At 37.5% G+C, this 22,720-nt stretch overlaps 1 protein-coding gene across 1 annotated transcript in view; it reads right to left on the bottom strand.

Annotated features, from left to right (window-relative positions):
* Nucleotides 1-19,787, bottom strand: part of FARSB (phenylalanyl-tRNA synthetase subunit beta) — a 54,373-nt gene extending 34,586 nt beyond the window's left edge. The window contains exons 1-12 of the mRNA XM_054722754.1: nt 19,724-19,787; nt 15,821-15,876; nt 13,963-14,117; nt 13,461-13,530; nt 12,751-12,866; nt 9,442-9,592; nt 8,384-8,492; nt 7,189-7,259; nt 5,723-5,784; nt 4,764-4,815; nt 836-897; nt 385-592 (exon numbers count right to left, since the gene is read on the bottom strand). Coding sequence (XP_054578729.1) covers nt 385-592; nt 836-897; nt 4,764-4,815; nt 5,723-5,784; nt 7,189-7,259; nt 8,384-8,492; nt 9,442-9,592; nt 12,751-12,866; nt 13,461-13,530; nt 13,963-14,117; nt 15,821-15,876; nt 19,724-19,781 — 1,170 coding nt within the window. The 5' untranslated portion in view covers nt 19,782-19,787. The remainder of the gene's footprint in view (nt 1-384; nt 593-835; nt 898-4,763; nt 4,816-5,722; nt 5,785-7,188; nt 7,260-8,383; nt 8,493-9,441; nt 9,593-12,750; nt 12,867-13,460; nt 13,531-13,962; nt 14,118-15,820; nt 15,877-19,723) is intronic.
* Nucleotides 19,788-22,720: the final 2,933 nt, after the last annotated feature.

The raw sequence follows: 22,720 nt of genomic DNA, 5'->3' as shown, positions 1-22,720 counted from the left end.
ACCCTTCCATCCTTACTAATATGCTGCTGGTGCCACCCCTCCTTTACCCCCTCACCACCCCAATATACCTACACAGACGTACAAAACCCCACTTTACCTCTCTCACACAGAGCTGCTGCCTCCAGGCCCAGGCTGAGAAAATGAATCTCCCAGTTAGAGATTCAACAAGGGCTCTACTAGTACACTCAAAACCTGTCTTTCTTCAAAGAACTAGTCATCACAGGTTTTCAACTTACTCTAATCAATGGTGCATCTGTTTTGTATCCTCTCCATAGCAAATGCCTCATAGCACAGCACATCCAAATACTGCTTAATTCCTATGTTCTGGCATTCAACAATCAGTTTCTAACCATAAGGAGTGTTTATTTACGGGTGCAATCTTACTTGATTAGCTATGGTGTATGTTTTCGGGAGAGCCATCTGAATGTTGTTATATCCATAGGCAATAGCTGCATCTTCTACAATATCACATGCATGCATAACGTCAGCTCTGGTTGGAGGGATTTCAATCTCAATCTGATTCCCATCGCCAATGACTTCTGACTTTAAGAACATCCTAGTCAAAAGCTTAGCAATATTTTCTGGTGTTTCTCTGAAATAGGAATGTACAAACCATAAACTTGACTGCATTATTTAAAACATGTTTCTATTTTGTTTTAAACATACTATTTCTTTCTCAATCCTAACAGACATCCTATCGTCACTTCATTTACTCTGAAAGGGTATCAAAACCCTCTCCCAGCATTCTTTCAGGAAAAATTAAATAGTGTGGTATGCACTTCATGCTTGAATTCTCTCCAACAGTAAATAAATAAATGACATTTTCAGAGCATACCTGATTCCAACTTTTTTGTTAATTAGTTCAGCTCTCACCATCTCCTTTCGGTAAGCCAGTTCCTTAAGAGAGAAAGAGTTTGAGAAGCTTAAATCATCCCCGTAAGATGCAGCCTTAGCCATTTTCTATTTCAACTTGCTGTTGTTGGTTTCATTTTCCTTCCAAGAAACTGTCACTAGAGCCACATGCTGAAAATACTTGGTGTTTCAAAACATTATGGAGGAACAAACCTGCTACTGGACTACTGAAACTGCTCACAAAGAACATCAAATGCCAAAAACCGTATTCTCTTTTAGAGGGTCAGTCACCATTTTCTTCAACAAAACACTCGTGTATTTATCATTTCTAACATGCTATGAATCCTGATGAAGATTTTCAGTCTCATCTCAGGCAAGTAGGTGTTTATGACCAAGAAAGAGTAATTCATGTACCACAATGTTCGCTCCCTTCCTGAGTCCAGGAGTGTTAGGAGACATTGCTTTCCTATCATCTTCCAGGTGGGGAAATGCAGCCGTGCCCTAGTGCTAGCTCTCAGGCTGCTCCAGGAGCCAGCACTACCAGAGCATCTCATGAACTGGTAATTCGTCGTCTTCAAACTGTACATAACTCTACATGGTAGGCAGAAACAAACACGCATAAAATGCAGGCTTTTCAGCAACTCTGGAAACACATCTATGAATATTTCTTATCACTAAATTACTCTCAAGATGTATAACTGCCATTAGCAAAAAGGCCATAAATGTTAAGACCTGTTTGGACTCAGGTAAGGACAATGAGCCAGAGCCTTGCTATTCCAAACACAGTTCTTGGGCAGGAGCATCAGCACCATCTGAGAGCTCGTTAGAGCGGCAGACTCCTGGGCTTTAGAGTCAGGGCAGGCACACCAGACCACCTGAGTCAGAGTTGGAATGTTCTCAAGATCCCTAGCTGAGTGCACATTAGAGTTTGAGAAGCACTGGACTGGATGCTACTGACTGCATAAAAGTAACTAACCTTTACTGAACAGTTAATATAAGCTAAACAGTACAAGATACTCTTTTAAGAAAATCTTAACCCTCATAACAGACACTATTAGTATACTCATTTTACAGATAAGGAATATGAGTTTGATATTAATAACTAGTTCCAGGTCACAACGTTAGACTGCTTAATCCTAGCACTGGCTATATTCCCAGTACTTGGAAAAATGCTTTTTAGATAATAAGCACTCAGTACACAGTTAAATATATGCATGCATGAACCAATGAATTAATTAGTAAACAAATTCAGGTAGCTTCATTCCAAAGCTCACAGCATTAACCATTAATTAGTCTATTCTTTTTCTCCTCTAGTTCTCTTATTCTAAACTCTATTCTTTCGTATGAAACTAGAGGCCCAGTGCACAAAATTCGTGAACTCGGGGGGCCCTCCTCCTCTTGCAGTCCAGAAGCCCTCGGGGGATGTCTGACTGACAGCTTAGGCCAGCTCCCCGGGGGCCTAAGCCGGCAGTTGGACATCCTTAGCACTGCTCTAGAGGCAGGAGAGGCTCCCACCTCTGCTGCTGTGCTCGCCAGCTGTGAGTCCGGCTTTTGGCTGAGCGGCGCTCCCCCTGTGGGATCAGGCCGAAACCAGCTCTCTGACATCCCCTGAGGGTTCCCGGATTGCAAGAAAGCACAGACCAGGCTGAGGAACCCCACTGGTACACGATTGGGGCCAGGGAGAGACACGGGAGGTTGGCCAGCTGGGGAAGGACTACAGGAGCGCTCCAGGTTGTGTATGGCCAATCTCACTCAGTCCCAATTGACTGGACTCCAGCATCAAGCTAACCTACCAGTCGGAGCATCTGTCCCCTGGTGGTCAGTGCATGTCATAGCGAGCGGTTGAGCAGCCTTAGCATATCATTAGCATATTATGCTTTGATTGGTAGAACTGCCAACCAGTCGACCAGACACTTAGCATATTAGGCTTTTATTATATAGGATAACAGAAGACTAGGAAACATTTTCAAAGTGTTTGGGAAACTCTGCTATATCATGTGAGGAAGAATTAGTTTCCCCCAGAGGCTCATTCTTTTCTGGGAGAACAATCTGTCCTAGTCTAAGTTTACACAGAAGTGAATAAATAAATGATGAAACACCGATATAGCACTCCTTTTAAGAAAGCCCACCATTTCACATTTATGAAAGCTCTTTATAATAAAAATAAATGATTTCAAGGAATTAGCTGCATGAGAAAAGTGAACAAAATTTTAAGATATATTTCTCTTTTTCTTCCCGAAAGTACATATTTCACTTTTATTAACACTTGACAATTCTTCATACTAAAAAGAAAAAGAACTTTTTCAAATAAGACATTATTTTAAGACAGACAGAAAAGGCTTCTCTAGCTAATCCCAAATACTACTGTGGTAGATTGTATAAATGGCCACATTCTTACAGTCTCCGTGGCCTTGGAGTCTATGTCACCCACCCCGTTTCGATCTAGCAAAATTCCTGGTTCTGCTTAAAAGCACCTGAGCACCAGAGATGCTCTCTTGCTGCTGGGAATCCTGCACCACCATCAGCTGGATGATGAGAGACACTTGACCTGCTGACCCCACAGCCAGAACAGACACGTGACAGGCCATCCCAGGTCATCCAGCTGTTAGCCTCCCAACCAGAGGCTACACAGGAGTGAGCCCAGCAGAGATAAGCCAAACGGGGCCAGACCAGAAGAACTACCCAGTTGACCAACAGAATCATGACATTAACAAATCCTTGTTATTTTAAGTCACTAACTCTTGGGATGGTTTGTCACATAACAAAAGCTAACTGGTAACAACTACTAAAATAATTTAAAAAAAAAAAAAGACACCGCCTATAATTTCAGTCATACTTTCTACAGTTATACATTTATTTTGAATTATAACTAATATTCAAGTAAAAAAGATGATACTATATACTATCAGGAAGGGGGAGGTTTTTTTGATCTTGGCAGGATTGATCTACTTTAAAAGCTATTTTAATAGCAGAAACTACTCTAGAAAGATTCACTTCATAAATGACAGGGGAATAATGAAAAAAATAAATAAAAAAGACAGATACAGAGACAGTAAAGCATCAAACAGACTGTCAAATTACAGGGGGAAGGTTAGGGAGAGGTGGGGAGATAAGAGATCAATCAAAGGACTTGTATGCATGCATATAAGCATAACCAATGGATGCAAAACTCTGGGGGGTGAGGGCATATATGGGAGTGGGGTGGGGGGTGGCAATGGTAAGATATGTACACATATAATTCCTTAATAAAAAAATTGGAAAAAAAAAAAAGGAAAGAAAAAAATAAATAAAATAAAACATACACAAAAAAAACCAGCTTATCAAAGAATGGCCTCACTTAATCAGAGCCATAACAAAATGACTGAGAGACGTTTAAACATGAAAGAATAGCATGTATTAGACATGACATCTTTATATTTATAAAGCCCTCTTGGGGGGAAAAAGCCCCAAATTAAAAATAATGCTGGTTTACATTTTTTTTTTTAGTTACAGTGATGAACAAGTGTAAAGAGACTAATTAGATTTGGAGGGTTGAGTAATCTTAAAAGGGGTGAGACTGTAAATTACCCACTAAACTAGTTAATAAGAGAATAAATCACAGAAATTATGGCCAAATAATGATGAGGTATAACAGAATGTGTTAGGAGCTAAAGTGGGACTGTCCGGGCTTAAATTCTGGCCCCACCTATAGTCGTAACAGGCAAACTATTTAATATCTCAAGGTTTCTGGATCTCCATCTAGAAAAGGGCATGATAACAGCACCCACTCTCAGAGGGTTAATGTGAGGATTACATCCATGTAATGCACATAGTATAGTTCCTGGCATGTGGGTGGATGGACAGATAAACAGGCAGCACTACACAGCCATTATCATTATCACATTATCATCAAGTCACTTCTAAGTACTTACTGGAAAGGTATATGATTTTCCATTAGGAAAAACTACCTCAGCTGCTTCAACCCTGAAAAAAAGTAAAATACTTAACAAAGATCCATAAATTCTAGAAATGTACATAGTTAACAAATCTTTCACTTGGTCTACAAGTGTAGCCTCCATATATTGAAACTATTCACATTCCAACACTTTTGGATTAATCCTCCTAAATACAACCTTACTCTACTATTCTCTCTCCTATGCTTCCCATGTCCTGTAGAGCATGCACCCTCTCGATACATTTCCCAGTCCTGTAGAGCATGCACGCTCTGTGGACTCCTTGCCAATACTGACACACATAGTCCAGGCTTTATCAGGGTGGTATGTTACACAGCGAAAACTGACTGACACAACCACTAAAATCAATTTTTAAACAAAGCAACTGATACTGCTCATACAATTTCAGTCCTACTTTCTCCAGTTATACATTTTGAATTATAATCAATAGTCTAGACTAAGCTATGATGCTGGAACACAGTAAGGGCCATATAAGTTTATTAAATATTTTTAATTAAAAAATAGCTTTGAAAAAATTACAATAATCTTATTGTTATATACATGGGACATAGGATTGTTCTGATATATACTTCTCTACCTTTGTCTGGCTGTTCCTCTTGCTATTCATTCATGTTAACATTCTCAAATTCAATGATCCTTAAACACAGCTTAAATTTCATTGCCTCCATGAGGCCTGCCCAGATTGCCTCAGCTAGGAGTAACTTGCCCTTACAAACAGCCAAAACATCACTGAAAATTTTTAAAGTACTTATCACTTTTTATTTTATACATTATTTATGCATATCTTTTAGCTCCCAAAGAGATTACATGTTCTAGTTATAGGAACATATTTCTCATCTTTATATTTAGCACAGGCCTTCGTGCTTTGCCTTCAGAAGAAACAATAGGGCATCGATAAAGGCACCAAGTGAACTTACGTAAATTGATTCTCACAATATTCACTGAACATGGTGACAATAATATCAAGAACTATTTTTGCCTGCAAAGAAAAAAGACAAATATTATGGTAATCTATAAATATATGTATTTTCTCTTCACTCAGAAATGAATATTTAATATAATTTAGTTCCCAAATATCTAAAAATGAACCTCTATACAAACGTTGTAAAAGGGGGAATGGAATAAACACTTATGAGCTACATTAGGCCTGTCCTTATCTTCAAGTGTTTAGCATTTATGCTGTTTTCTGAAAGGTACAATCCATGACTGAGACAAATTTACTTCCCCCACCCCTCCCTTGGATTCACCACATTTCGAGAGCGACAAACGGTTAACTACAGATCAATACCGTAAGTCTCTGCCGCCAGATGCCTGACTCCCGCCTCCACCACTTAGTAGTCTGGGCAAGTTACTTACTGTCTTTGTACCTTAGTTTCATCATCTGTTAAATGAAGATAATTAAAGTTCCTACCTCATTTGGTTATTATAAGGAGTGTGTGTGTGTGTATTACACAGAAAGCAATGCCTGATATACTGTAGTGAATGCCATTTAACTGAAAAAATATGCTTAGAAAAAATACAGTAATCTTATTAGGATATAGGCCTTGCTTTTAAATATACTTCACTCTTATATACAAGCTTCAAGAAAGATATCCAAGGTCTGCTAATGTATGAATTTAAAAATGTTAATATGATAATACTATACTATTTCTCAAGGCAAATATGGTACATAAAAGTTATAAATGAAATACCTTACAATGATCTCCAATTCTGTAAATGTACATGAATGCCATTTACCTGCCTTCTACACCCCAGCCTTCTCCTGCCTTCCAAGTTTACCTTTCTTAAGTTGCTTAATTGCCATCTCACTCTATGCCTTACTTAATATGAATAAAGAAATCATATGCCATAGCAAAAAGCTTTCATAGCAATCTAATCCAATATATGTAGTGGTTGAAAGTGAGTGCACAACTAATATTCTACATATTCTGGATATCATTATGTGCATAAACACTTTATTAATTGCTAAACAGAATTTCTTTATAGCCAGTTCATTTTTAAAGAATTTAAGTACACAAAGATACCAAATTACCCAGCATTTTAATTAAGCCAGCTAAGATAAACTATTTATACAGATCATATTACAATACTTATCCTGTTCTATTTTACAGGTAGGTGGTTAATTCTCCCACAACAAGTTCCTTCAAGTCAAGGAACATGTAACTCATTATTAAATTCTTGGCACTGAAAAGACAGTACAGGTGCTCACTAACCATTTGTCGATTGAATGAAAGCACCATAGCTGAAGTATAGAATATATATTTCTAATTTTCTAAAATATGTTCCCACCTTCAAAATAAACATATTTTTAAATTTAGCCATATAGTCTTGACCCAGAAGTAAAAATCTATCCTGACAGTACAAAAATAGAAAAAAGTTTTACCTTAGTAAAGTCAGTTCCTGTGCATTCGATAAATACATTTCTAGTATTTACTGTTATTTTGGAATGGTTTCCTGCAATGAACACAAAATAATAACAACAAAACAATCAGTTTCAGAAATATAAGTGCACAAAAAGCTCTACAAAACAGAAACTACATTTTAATTTAGAACACAACATAAACTAACATCTCAAAGTAAGGGGATATACAACTTTTATTTTAAGCTCCATTGCAGAATAAAGACAAAATAGTAACAGCCCTTACTGAGTGTATTTAATGGGTCAGGAGCTATGCCAAGCACTTAGCAGAGGTTGTCTCATCTCATCCTCACCACAACTCTATGACAGAGTTTCAGAGAGACAACTAAGATTGAGAGATAAAGCTCACTGACCATGATCACAAAGTAGTAAGCAGCAGGGCTAAGATTTGGGTCTGGATCTGGCTAACTCTGGAGCCCAGATTCTTAACTACTATAACTATTGGAGTGCAAGCTTTGGAGAAGGCAAAGACTCTCCTATCTAATGTGAATTGGAAAAGAAAAGCAAACATCTATGGCTTCAACATAATTAAATTTTGTAGTTACATTCAAGTTGTCTCATCAAAAAAGCCTTCAGAAGAGTTAAGAGGGTAAAATTCAGTTTAAAAGTTTTAGTTTAACTAAAAAACAGACAAAGCAGAATTCAACTTTGAGTTTAACCAAGTAAATTACTTAAGACCAAAAAAAATCTAGAGAAAAGCATTCAAAAATATTTCTAGTCCAGTCAGCATGGCTCAGTTGTTGAGCATCGACCTATGAAGCAGGAAGTCATGGTTCCATTCCCAATCAGGGCACATGCCCAGGTTATGGGCTCATCCCCAGTGTGGGGCATTCAGGAGGCAGCCAATCAATGATTCTCTCTCATCACTGATGTTTCTATCTCTCTCTCCCTCTCCCTTCCTCTCTAAAATAAAATTAAAAAGATATTTTTTTAAAAGAATACTTAGACATTTATAAATTGTATAAGAATCCCAAGTAAGATGTTGTTAAATGATGAATGGAAAGAACTATTACAAAAAAAAAAAATCTACCAAAGACCTGAGATTCTCAGATTAAGAATTAATTTGATTTGATTCGGCCAACTCTATTGAGAATTCTACAGAAATACTGAAGAACAAGAAAAGACAGTAAAAATCAATGATGCTTAAGAAATAGCTCACCATTGATGATTGGAGGCATTGATAGGACGACACCATTGCTATCATAGATAACTGGGTACAGGGGCTTATTTTCAATGATATGTAAGTAATGTTTAAGATGGTTGTCAGTCTGAAAAAAATTAAGTCAAACAAAATTAGTTTTTTATTTCTATCAATGTAATTAGTTTACATACCTACCTAGTGTAAAAAGGAGAAAAGTCAGAAAAACAATAAAAGTGCCCTAGATTACAGAAAGTTCCAAGTTTTTAAAGGTGCTAATATAAATTAGTGTCTCAAAAGCTTTATACAGCCTCATCTCCCACTGGGAAGAGACGAAAACACAATTGAGCCATTTTTCAACAGTGAAAACAAATTTCCATTGGTAAGCCTGAGTCATCTAAAATAAAACACACACCATCACAAAACTACTTAACTTGACTTGGGGTGGTGAACACTCACTATAGTGTACAGATGATATATTGTAGAATTGTGCACCTGAAACCTGTATGATTTTGTTAAGCAGTATCACCCTAATAAATGTAATAAAAAGGAAAAAAAAACAAAAAAATTATTTAAATAAATCTGAGAAATCACTAGAAAATCAGGCCAAGGATAATAGTTGCTTTTTTTCTAACAATATCCACTACTCCTCTTAAAGTGACTACTGAATTCCTTGTCACTGCTATACGATAAAATAATAATGGGAGGCAAACATTTTATAATATTACCCACACACATAAAAAAAAAACACACTAACTAAATCTTATTGTTCCTTCTACTTTCATGAGTTTAATTATACCCAAATATGAATATTACATTGTGGTATGGTCTACTTCAGTGATTCTCAATCCTAGGTGCAAATTAAAATCATCCAAGTGGATAAAAGAGTAATAATAAAACAAAACTATACCCAATACCCCTCCTCCAGATAAAAAAATCAGTATCTCTTTGTTGGGGCCCAGACACTGCTGGTTGTTTTTTGTTAAAGCACTCAGTACATTTTTCGAATTTCCAGATTTGACTTTGAAGGAATTTCAAGATTTATGCAGAGCTATTACATAATATAGAAGAACATTTACCTTGTATATATTCATCAGTTCACAGGCTGTATACTCCTTTGTCTTATTTAGAGGTTTGAATTTGATATCTGAAGGTCGCTTTGCAGTATAAGTAAATGGGCCTGACAAAGTGTCCAAATCATGGGTACCGATAGCAACCAACGCTCTTTTCCTAAATGTTAAAAGAGGGAAAGAGAGAAGGAAAAAGATAGAAAAAGAGATTTGAATATTCCAAAACAGAAATTCTAAAGGTAACATAGACTATATGTGTTTTTAAATTATTTTTAGACACTTCCCTAAAATTGCCTGTTGCTTTATGGCAACTTTAGAGGAGTATAAGGAACAAATTCAAACAACTATTAAAAGTAATGAAAAATTATAAAGCTACTAACAAAACATTATTTCAGTAGCTGAAGTAAATTCCTTGCCACTTTGCTTTCCCAAGAGCTATGTTATAGGACATTTTCCAAATCAACATTCCCTCTATCTTCTTTGAATCTCATTTCCTTAAGCAAACATGTTTTAATAAATCAGAGTAAACTACCAAATTGCTGTATTTTTTACTTTTCTATGTTAATACATTGTACATTAATACATTCTACATTAATAATGGAGAAAATTTAATTTAAAAGACAATTTACATTGAAAGTTTATCGTGTAGGGAAAGTTTAAAAGCTACTGATTTCATTTGTTCTACAGTTTATCTACAAAGGATTTGAGGTAATTTTAGGAACTTATAAGAAACTTAAAAATAAACTTACAAATTAGAAAAGAAATAGAAGTAGGATATCAAATAGATCCAGGAACAATGTCAATATTAAATTAGAATCTAAAGGGCCACCATCTTACCAAGGAGGGTCACAAATTTGGCTCTAAGCTTTCTTTTCTTCTTTTTTTTTAAATGTTTTTATTGATCTTTTTTTTTTTTTTTTTTTTAGAAAAGAAGGGAGAGGGAGAAAGAGAGAAACATCATTGTGATAGAGAAACATCAATTGGTTGCCTCCCATATACACCCCGACTGGGCAGTGAACCCACACCTGGGCATGTGGCCTGACCAGGAATCAAACCAGTGAGTGACCTCTCAGAGCACGGGACAACACCTAAACAACTGAGCCACACAGGACAGGGCTGGCTCTAAGCTTTCTAACAGACAATTCAACGAGAGAAACTTGGACAGAATTTATGGTGTTCTTAATATTTCTTAAACCTGGTTTTACATATATGTGCATATATTTGCATATTTATGCATAACCACATATACATTAGTAATCAAGGATTAAAATGCATTAGTAATTAAGGACTTTATTGAAGTCCATATTACATTAACTCTGAAATAGTTTTTAAAATTTGCAAGAAACCAAATTTTGGTCAACCTCTAAGACCAGTGACTAAAATATTAATATCATGGAATTGAACAGAATTGTTGACAAGCAAAAAGGAAATGTTACTTTACTCAATGAGTTATATGCTTACTAGAGGCCCGGTGCACGAATTCGTGCACGGGTGGAGTCTGGCCGGCCCGGCCCCAATCGGACCGATCGGGGACCAGGCAGGCCAGGGTGAGGGGCCACAGAGGTTGGCTGGCTGACCCCGCCCCTGATCGGGGTGGGGAGGAGCCAATTGGGGGTGGAGCTGGCCGGCCCTCCCCCCCTTCCCCCCCCTCGCAATGCACATCATAGTGACTGGTCATTTTGGTCTCTTGGCTTTTATATATATAAATGACAGATAACTCCAGAACTATCATATGTTGAAATATATATGGTTCCATAAGTTTAGATAAATTAGTAACTGACAAACCCAAGGGTAACACTCTATTATTGGGATCTTAATCCTAAAAGAGTAACTGAAAAAAATCACTAAATTTTAACTTCAAACCAAGCACAACAAAATAAAATTAAAATTAATCAAAGAGCTACCCATTTTGAAAAACAAAAGACAAACATACACACAAAAGAAACCATAAAAACTATTCAAAGAAAATATAGAACAAAGCTTAAAACCTGTAAGGGTTGAATCAGACACCCTTCTCTTTTTTTTGCCAGTTAAACACTGAAAATCTATTAAACTTTTTGGTCAAAATAGTTGTAATATACACAATCCTATTTTACTAGAACTGGGTTCTCAAGAGCCAGAGTTGACTAATGCTTTAACAACTCTGTTCCACATCTCAGATTTGTAACCCATGTGACAACCAATATACAGCATAAGCATTATTTTTAAGTTAAAATAAGTATATTTTTAGATTCTCACTTTCTAACCTCATCTGAATAAAGTGTCATTCTGTTACCATTAATTCAGGGTAACAAGTGACAAGCACTTGCATATTTCTATCATTAGTAATCAAAACACACTTTAATTTCCAGAGTGACACCTGAGCCCAAGGAGAGACCCCTTCTTAAGTTAGACACAAAACATAAAATTCATACAGGAAAACTAATAAATGTGAGTATATCCAAATTGAAACTTTATATATTAAAAAAAAAAACCCTCCCCCAAGGTCAAAAACACACTGATTGAAAAGGTTTACAACATATGTACAGAAAGTGGATTATTATACCAAATATTCTACTTTCTACTTTTATTCAAGATATATGTAACTATTAATATCTTTGATCAGAATGAGATAACAATATATTTCAGAACCAACAAACAAATTTGACATATTAGCTAAAGCCTGATATCTGTTATCATCAGTAAATATGTAATTTCCATTAGTTTTGAAATACTGAAATTATTTCAAGGACTCTCATCATTATGTTCCTTGACCTTCAGCAGTTCAGGAATTATTTAGGTTTGAAGATCACTATACTGAGTTGTATAGTAAACAATATACAGTAATGTTAAAGATACAATAGGGAAATTTGGTCATTTAAAAGTTTCCAGTTTTATCTGTCAATTTATAATAAAACTCAAAAAGTGCATTCAAGCCAAAAATTTCCCACTTTAAAAATGAAAATCATACTTCAAATTACCATGGCTTATTATTTAAAAGTATAATCCACTACTAATGATTTGAACCAAAACACAAAAACCGAGAAAATCTCTAGGACTAGACATTTCTTCTCTATACAGTAATCAAAATATATCTTATTTTTCCATGCACACACTATTTATAAGCAATAATAATTAGTTGTTTGGTAAAGCAAATTTAACCTCGTTGCTCTCACATTTTATTACTTTAGGAATGCTTTGAAAAAATCTGTATAGAGGAAGAAAAGAAAAAGGGAGGAAAATAGAAAAGGCAGGGAGAAGGGGAGAGAGGAAGAATGGAAAGATAAAGGGACAGGAGGAGAAGGGAAGGCAAGGAGAAAAGAAAATGCAACCACAAACCTGCAAATGTTCTGATGCAACTTCTCTTGAAGTTCAATGAAGCTATCATAGCGATCTTTAGTAAACTTTATATTTCGGAGAACTGCTGCTACAGCAAAAGGGCGTATTTTAGCTGTCTGAAATTAATCATGTCATTAGAGATGGTAAGTATGAAGGCTTTTCTTTGTAATAACATTTTGTAATAGAAAGTTAGCGGCACTCTTGACATTATCACACATTTTCATTCAAAAAGTATATATTCCTTCTTTAACCAACAAGTAATAAAATATAGTGGTGACAAGAGACAAAGTCACTGTCCTCATGGAATTTCCATTCAGTAAGAAGTCTGAAAATTTACTAAATGAGAAAAAATTAACTTTTAAGTAGTTTGCTCTAGTTGATATTTTTTTTACCAAAAAAATTAATTTTTAATTGTATCACTGTACCACAATTTAAACAATTACATCTCAAATGTATTTTAAATAAATATTTGGATGTTATTTTCCAAAATTACTCATAGAAAACAGAAGCTTTGTCCCTTTCACTGCTTGATACAAACAAATTGACAGTTTTTAAAAACTAGAAGGTTAAATATACATCCATTTTAGCAAACGATCAAAGAAATTATATTTGGCAAAAGATTCAGCTTTGTTCTTTTTTCCACTCCACATTACTGATATGTACACAAAAGAAACTGTTTTCAAAGGAAAATAAGACTTTATCCTTATTACCTCTTCTGTGATGATCAATTTCTGGATTTCTCCATTAGGCATTACCCGTTTATATACTGGAGCCTTTATCCTAAAATAATATTAAAACAAACTTGCTCATTATTAACCAAAACATTTGATAACTTAAGTATATTCTCTGCTGTGTAAACAAAATGAACAACAGGCTGAAGTTACAGCAAATCAAATTTGAACTGAATATAAAAAACAACACACAAACTAACAAACTTTCTAACATTTAAAGTTCTCCATAAAACCATTAACCACTTCACTGTTAAAATATGGTCCCAAAATGAAAGGCTATGACTCAATATTCAGACAAAGTTTCAAATGGCAACAGTCTACTACATGAATCACACCCACCAATCATCCCTCTATGCAGACCTAGAGCTGTGTGCCTGTCCAACAAGGTTTTTTTCCAGAAACTTAAACAGAGCTTCTGATAATGACAGGCAAAGAAAAAACATCCAATTTGGCAAAGTATTTAATGAATATATACCCTTACCTTTCTTTAAAGACTTGAAGTCCTCGAACCAATCCCTCCAGACATAGGAGATCATATCTATTGGCGGGGACGTCAATTTTGTAAAGAATAACATCAGATGCCCCCTCTGCCTTTTCATTACCTTGTTCCTTACTTATAATTTCCTTCTCAGAAGTCTAAAACAAGCACAATGAAATAAAATGTAAATTCTTTGGCAAAAGTAGTTGTCAGTACTATAAAGCAGTAACTACATTACATATATTATTTTCTGCAACAAAACATAGGTTTATTATAATCTGCAACAAACACAAAAATGACTTTTACTGAGCTCACACATCTAGAATTTTCATTCATATTCTCTCTCTCAAAGAGACTAATATATGAGGCCCAAAGAAACTAATATGTGAGGCCCAGACAGACTATGTAATTGTCACTGGTTACACAGCTAGTGATCGTGGGAGCTTCAACTACTACTCAAATTTTCTGATATCTAGTCCAAAGTTCTTACTGCACAACCTCAAACTTAATTTTGAGGTCTAATTAAATTATTGGTAGCAACTTAATATAAACAGAAATCTTAGCCAACTTCTCAAGCATACAGATGCTTATTTGCTAGAGGCTAATTCCAGCATGTCATAAATGCAAGAAGTTTCATCAAAAGGTTGATGGAACCTTGAAGCTTCAACAGGGCTGAAGATACATATTATTGCCTACTGGAATGGCTGAAGGCATGTCCCCAAACCTGAGTTTACATAAATGATTGCTTGTTGCCAGACAGCTGAGGACATTTCAATTTACATGTTATTGCCTCCTGCTGGCCAAACAGGGGAACAGCCCAAGGCATTTCCCCCAAACTGACAATGCCTACTGTATACTAAACCTTACCTTTTGATAGGTATATCTGCTTTGCTTTAGGGCAATTTGTGTTAATAAAGAGCAAGGGGACTGGAGATTCGGAGAACTTAGCTACTATAGCTAAGCTTCCTCTGGCTCCCCCATGGATTACAAATTTATATTTCTACTCTTCTTATTAATTTACACTGCAACCCCTTCTTCAAATTCCTGAACCCTTCTAGATGCTGGAGACAGACCCCGGCATTTATTAATGTAAAAAATCTTCCTGTAATATTAGTAAAGGCACAGCAGGAAAAATAAGGCAAGACAATAAACATTCTTGTCAGCCTGACAATTTTTTAACTTTATAGTGTTATAAAACACTGAATAGATCAATAAGATAAAAGGCTTAAAAATAAGTAAGTCTTTATTACATAATCAATATTAATAGATATATTTTGTAAATTAAGCTATTTTAAAAATATTTTAATCATTACATAATAAAAAAAACTAGGAAAATGCTTCATAATCATTTTTATAAGCCATTCTTCAAAAATAGATCACTTTACAAGATCAACATGGAGTATATACAGTAATGAACTAGGGATGAATTAACATTGGTTGAGAATGCATGAAGGTGAGGCTGGGGATCCGAGAAGTGAAGGGGAGGGAGCAGGAGGCCAAGGAGATGGCAACTCTGGCTGAAGCAGCATTTCCACTGCTTCCCAGGTCCCTTTCCACATGGTTAAGCTGCAATAAGGCACCTCACTGCCGGAGCTCACTCTGATTCTAGAGTTACCTGAGATGGTCTACCCATCTCCACAGCACTAGCCAGATAACATGCGGTGACTGCACACAGAAAGAGGCGTGAACCCCTTTTGAGATTTTAAGTAAAGCAACAATCTCAGGACCAGAGCTTAGCCTCTTAACACAGAGAACACAGGAATCACCATGGCCCACAAGTGTAACAAAAATAAACTATAGTAAACATCTGAAAAATGGGCTTAAACACAGAATATGAGAAAATTAAAAATCCAATACATACGATTTCATCAAGTTCCAGACCAAATTCAAAACATAGTTCATCAAATTCTTCGTCAGCTAGGGGGGAAAAAAAGGATATTGCTTTAATCTGATCAGCATAAATGAACTGTGTATAAATAAACTGCATTTTCTTATTACTTGCCTTACACCAAGCATATTAAGTACCAGTCATCAAATGTCACCACTTAACAACAAAAAATGCTTTAACAAAAAATTTAAAAATAAGAAAAATACACAAAACTTTTATTAAAGAGCTGATTCATCTAACATCAACTATGGAATTAGGTAACCTGAACTGTGAAGTTTACATTTACTTAGAAGAAAAACCCCATTAAATTGGGATCAATGTAAAGTAGGCTCCAAATTACAGACCCAACACATTGAAATGTCATGTAAATCCTATCATTCAAAATTCTCTGAGACAGCCTGAGAGTTGGCTTTGGAGCCAGGACTATCAGAGTTTGAATTCTGACTATCCCACTTACTAGTTCTGGAGTTTATATAAACTTTCTAATTCCTATGCCTCCTCCATAAAGTGGCTCAAAATGCCTCATCCATAAAGTAGCATTTTATACATTTTCAGACATTTATGTATAGCATGCAACTATTGGAAAAATTTAAATAAGTTCATGAAAATAATGGGCCTGTCACAGTGCCCTGAAATGTGGTAACTCTACAACAACTAACTGTTCTCTTCCTTATTTTAAGTTATATTCTCCTTTACTCTGCTACCTGATACAGCATTTCTAGGGTTTGCTCATTACCAAAAATTGAACACAAAGCATCATTACCAGTATATTTTATTGAAAAGCTGGCCTTAAGATTCCGATCCCAATATTAAATCAATTTAACAAACATTTACTGAGCACTTACTATATACCAGGCACTGTACCAAGTGTCAGGGCTACAAAGATAAATACAACACAATTCCTACGTTAACTATCTCCTACTCTAGTAAAACACCAGATGTGTAAATATAGTGAAGTGCAAGGTACAGAGATGACCCAAAGGAAGTAATCAGCTCCACTTAGGGTCAGCTAAGGCTTCAAAAAAAAAAAAAAGGATGAGTTCATCAGGCAGAGATGGTAGAGAGACAACAACATGGCAAATTTGGAAAGTTCAATATAGATGAAGCATAAAGTTCATGTCAAGAAGAGATAGGATGGAACTAGTACTAATAGACAGAAGTCATGTCATAACACCCCAGGGACTTGCCTTCCGTCCTGCCTGCTGACAATGGGGAGTTACACTGAAGGATTTTCAGCTGAGCAAAAGCATCCTTCTTTAGATCTGCATTTTAAAGAATGGTGGAAGGGTGGCAGAGGGATTGGAGCAGGGATGCTACTACAATAGTACAGGTGAGACAGTGAGGACTTGATTAAAGCAGCAATTTCTGAGAAAAAAAAAATACCTGTGAACTGCAATAAAGCAAAGTATGTCTGTAATACTTCCAGCTGTATTTCACAAGCTTAGAAGCAAGAAAAAACCAGCAAGAAAATCGTGATTAATAATTCCCTGTAAGAAAATGACACACCTAAGTAAATACATCTTAGAGGTTTGTATGATATACACAGGTAGCTCTGACAGTATTGCCAGCAATTACAGCAAAGCAGAACAGAACCAGAATTGAAGAACAGTGACAAATCCATTAACAATATAGCAAGAGGAAAACATCTGAGCAAAAAGGCAATAGAAAAAGGTAGACTAAGGAGACGAAACTGCCCCAGAGGGCCCAAATGATGAGAGCAAGAAAAGCAGCTTTAGACATGTCCTTGACGAGCAAAGAGGGGGGTAAAAAGAAAGGCAATAAGTAGAAGCAGTGGGATTTAGGACAGACAAAAAGCAACCCTAGGAGGGGCTGAAAAAAAGGGCATGGGAACAGAAAAGAGTGAATGAGACATTATCTGAAAACATTACCTAAAAAAAAAGGGTAAGAAACAAAACGGATCCACATTACTTGAAAACCAGATGCTTGCCACACATGCTTTTCCTTTTTTATTTTTTAAGGATTTCTTATTGATTTTTAGAGAAAGGGGAAGGGAGACAGAAAAACATTGATATGAGAACAAAACATCAATTAGCTGCCCCTGCACGCCCCCTACTGGGGATCCCAACCAACTGAGCCACACCAGCCAGAGCTGCTTTTCCGACTTTAACCTCAACCAAATTAACAATTAAAAAATTACAAGGACAAACACACAAAATATAAACTAATGATGAAAGACTATTATTTCTGTCTTGTCCGAAGTACATCTCAACAACATCTTTCTGATTGAAATTTTGAAGATTCAGTGGCTGACAGATATTTGTGGAAAATCAAGCTTACCCAACCTCTCTCAATATGAAACAAAGGGGAGAGGGCAGCTAGAGAATATATTAAAACATCATATGACAATAAATAATCTCACCACTGCTTGTAACCTGGATTATTTCTCTTCCAGAGATGAATACCTGGTGAGAACTGATCAATGTCATGAACAAATATTTGCCCACATACCACCTTATGTAAATCTGGTATAATATATACCATTAGTGTGAATATGATTTAAAAGGATGGGTAAGAAATATAAATAAGTGTATTAGAAAATAAAAAGTATAGGGAGTCAGAGCCAAGTTCAGAGGGCAGGAGTATTACCTCTATTTTTAGGGACTTATGGCAGAACTCTAGGGAGAATAACACTTCAAGACCACATAGTACCCAAAAGTGCACCTTTAAAACCGTTTTTAAAAGCTAACTTTATTTTGCCCTGGCCTGTGTAGCTCAGTGGGTTGGGGCATTGAACTGTGCACGGAAAGGTTGCTGTTTGACTCCTAGACAGGGCACATTCCCAGGCTGCAGGTTCGATCCCAGGTGGGGGTGTATACGGAAGGCAAACTATTGATGTTTCTCACATCGATGTTTCTCTCCCTGTTTTTCTATACTCTCTCTATAAAAATTCAGTAAAAACATTTTTTATTAACCTTATTTTCACAGTAATATATTATTCTAGGAAGGAGTACCTGCTAAACCGACTAAGGCTATGTTACCATATTGAGCTCTAAAACCAAAGATAACACAAATCAAGTTGCTACATACAACCTTTATACGAGCTGATAATCATGGGGCGGACAGATGTCATTTCAACTGCTACATCTATGGTGGCTGATAATTGTACTTAATATTCCCCCCTTTTTAAAAAAAATGGTATTATCTTTAGAACTGAAAAGAGATGAAGAACAGCATGAAGACTAAGAATAGCATAGACTCCTAGTCGTTCAGGCCTCAGCTCAAACGTTACCACCCTGTCTAATGTTATTCTGTGCACGGTATCTTTTTTTGTTTCCTTGCTAGCATTTACTGTTCTCCGAAAATATATTTTACTTGTGTGCTAATTATTATTTGCCTCCGTCCTCAGAAAGTGTGAGTGGGCCTTTTGGGTCATCTGCACCGCTGTATTCTCACAGCGCTGAGAAGAGTGCCTAGCACACAACCACGCACTCAGTCAATACTAACAACAACAAAAACAACAACAACAACAATGCCGCCAGCCCTCCTGCTCAAACTCCTACTTCCCCTCATGAACGTCCCATGTTTCCCTTCTTATTGCACTCAGCTAGCTACACTCGGGATGCAACCCGGGCTTCTTTCCTATGCGTCCCCTGGCACCAGGGAGAAGGCGCTCCAGCCGAGAACGCTGAATGAATGGCACGGCGAGCCGGGCACGTGTGGGTGAGGCAACGGCAGCCGCGGCAAAACCGCTTCTGAGGTTACATCAGTCCAGGCCGCCACTCCGGCCGCCAGCACCACCCACCCCGGACCGCCGGATGCCAGAACGTGTCCCACTGCACGAACATGGCCACAAAACCCTTTAGGAGAGGGGTCTCGGCCTCCGAGGGGAGGCACAAGCTATGGGACGGCACTCACTGTAGGTCCGGCCGAGGGCTTGGAAGAGCAAATCGCGCTTCACGCTGACAGTCGGCATGGTGAGTAGGATCCACTGCGCCTGCGCGGCGAGCGGGCCAGGCCTCAGGGACCCAGGGACGCAGAACCCGGCCCCTCCCGTTCGGGCTGTCTTATATATTGCCTGTCTGCTTCTAACAGCTTCTGCTTTTCTTTTTCACCTGAAATCAAATAAATTGCCACTATTAAGCTCATGAAAACTAGAAGCTTTGGATGAACAACCTACAGGCTTGTGAAGGAGACATAATTGGATAAAATAGGCTACGATTTGGTGGGCAATATAGCAGACAGACTGCAAAAGCCCTCACGCCTCTAATGCTCCGCAAACTAGATGGGCGGTGCAAGAGGGGTGGATGCATAGCAGGGGGCGGGGCCTCGAGTCGGAGAATCCGGGCGGGGAGGTGGGGGGAACGTGACTGGGCGGAGTCTGAGGCGGCGGGAGAATCTATTAGCAGACCTTACTTAGCCTTTATTTCATTGTCACATAGTCTCCCTCGTGCACCTCAAAGTACTGTCGCTGGGCTTTGTTTCAACCTTACAGCAGCCCTATAGCGGAGGCCTCGTATTTACTCAGTGATGCCTACTGGCCAATGCTATGCTCAGTCCTCCACCGGCCTCTTAGCAGATTTCCTCATAACCACTCTGGGTGGAATGGGCTGAATAAGCACACCCCGCCCCAAAGGTATTAGCCCCTAAACTAAGGTGACCAGATTTTAACATTGGTAAAGGGGGACACCATTGACGGGGAGGGGGGAGGGGTCTTCTTTTTTTAAAAAATATATTTTATTGATTTTTTACAAAGAGGAAGAGAGAGGGATAGAGAGAAACATCGATGAGAGAGAAACATCGATCAGCTACCTCTTGCACAAGGTACATGCCCTTGACCGGAATCGAACCTGGGACCCTTGAGTCCACAGGCCGACGCTCTATCCACTGAGCCAAACCGGTTTCGACGCAGGAGGGAGGGGCGGGCGGGGGGGGGGGGGGGTTCTTGATTAAAAATTTGGTCTATATTGTAATCGCTTTTGTTTTTTTTAATAAAAGGAAATTCACTTCTTAGATCATCATTGAATTTGCATCCTCTTTTCTTCCTCATTATGTTAAAAATCTAAAAAAAATAATTTAAAATTATATTATAAATTATTATATACATATTGCTTAAAAACACAGTAAGTAGGTACATAATTACATGGACATATTTTATTGTTAGTTTATAAATTAAATTAATTTGATTGTTATAAAGTAACTATATTTTAAAAATTATTTTAATCCTATATTTCTTTCTAAATAATAACAATACTAACTTGTATTATTTTTCCTCTGAATTTGCCGTAACATAAGTCGTAAGTGTCACTTTCAAGGCCGGCGCTAGACTTTTTGTCGCCACTATAAAATATAAATAATACGAGTACTGTCTGCTAAATTCAAGAAAATTTCTGTATTTATGAAGTAAATAAATAAATTACTTACCTAAATTATCTGAATAGCTGATTTGCAATGACATCACTTGTTTAACTAGCTTACTAGCACGCAGTACGAGGTGTATTGTCTGAGAGACAGTTACAAAATGTTTTCGTCTATTGTCTGAGAGACAGTTACAAAATGTTTTCGTCGTTGCCAATCCCAAAAAATGCCATTGTTCATTAAGTCCAAACAATGGTGGTCGAATTCTAACAACTGATCAACAATGCGAACTTTGATAAGCAGTTCTCGATAATCAGTTCTCAACAATTATTTGTTATTATTAGAGTTTAACATTATAAAATTAACAAAAATAATATAAAGCTCATATCCTGGCTAAATAGCCACATGGCCGCCGAAAACCGTATATTCCCTTCCCGTTCTCCCGCCGTTCCCTAGCTTGTCGTGCATTCTTTCCAAAAATCGGGACTTTTTTAAAACGCCGCGGGACGCGGGACAAATTGTTAAAAATCGGGACTGTCCTGCCAAAAGCGGGACGTCTGGTCACCTTACCCTAAACACTAGAACCTGTAAATGTTGCCTTAAGTGGAAAGAGTCTTTTTGCAGGTTAAGGATTTCAAAATGGTGAGAGTGTCCTGGATGATTGGAATGGGTCCTAAATAAAACCACATGTCCTTATAAGAAGGAGGCTGTGGGCAATCTGACAAACAGAAGAGAGGCAGACCTTGTAACCAGAAGGCAGAGCTTGGAGCGATGCAGCCACAAGGCAAGTAATGCCAGGAGGCACCAGAAACCGAAAAGGCAAGGGAGCTCTCCCCTAGTCCTCAGCAGCCGGCCTACAGTGTCTCTAGACACTGGTTTTGACCCAGTGAAACTGATTTTGAACTTCTGGTCTGCAGAACTATGAGAATACATTTCTTTGTTTTAAGCCACCAAGTCTGTGGTAATTTGTTACAGCGGCCATGGGGAACTTACACACTGGGGTAGGTACTACCATTGAAACAGGAATTTTAGGGGAATATAGGCAGGCTTAGGGAATTTTTAGAATTGGGGTCCATGGAAAAACACAGGGCTACAGACTGAGAGAAGGTACGTTTCCAGAGCACACGGAAGCCAGGCGTAGTTATATTTCCATAAGACAAGGGAACTTGAAGTAGCCAAAATAGGTCTGTATTTACAAAATAAAGGAGGAAAAAGCCCAGAGGGAATAGGAGGACAATGAGGGAGGAGGGCCTCAGGAGTTACTATAGTAACCAATTGAAAGGGAATATTGACCAATCAGAGGGGATATCAGGGCACAGGAACTGCAGCCTTTATAAACCGTGGAAACAGGAAGTTGATGGGACCCTCTCCAGGTGGGAGTCTGTGCTGTGAGAATCTTTCCCTTTTCCCACGTGGGAGTCTGTATTTGTTCTTCAATAAATTTCCTCCTTTGCTATACCACCTTCTGTCCATGGATTCATTCTTCGACTCCGGCAAACAAAGAATCCGGGTTCCAGTCCAAAAATTTTGTATCAATCACCATTATCCCCATTTCAC

The sequence above is a fragment of the Eptesicus fuscus genome, chromosome 11, assembly GCF_027574615.1.
Source record: "Eptesicus fuscus isolate TK198812 chromosome 11, DD_ASM_mEF_20220401, whole genome shotgun sequence".
NCBI lineage: Eukaryota > Metazoa > Chordata > Mammalia > Chiroptera > Vespertilionidae > Eptesicus > Eptesicus fuscus.
This window is presented reverse-complemented; position numbering and strand designations above follow the sequence as displayed.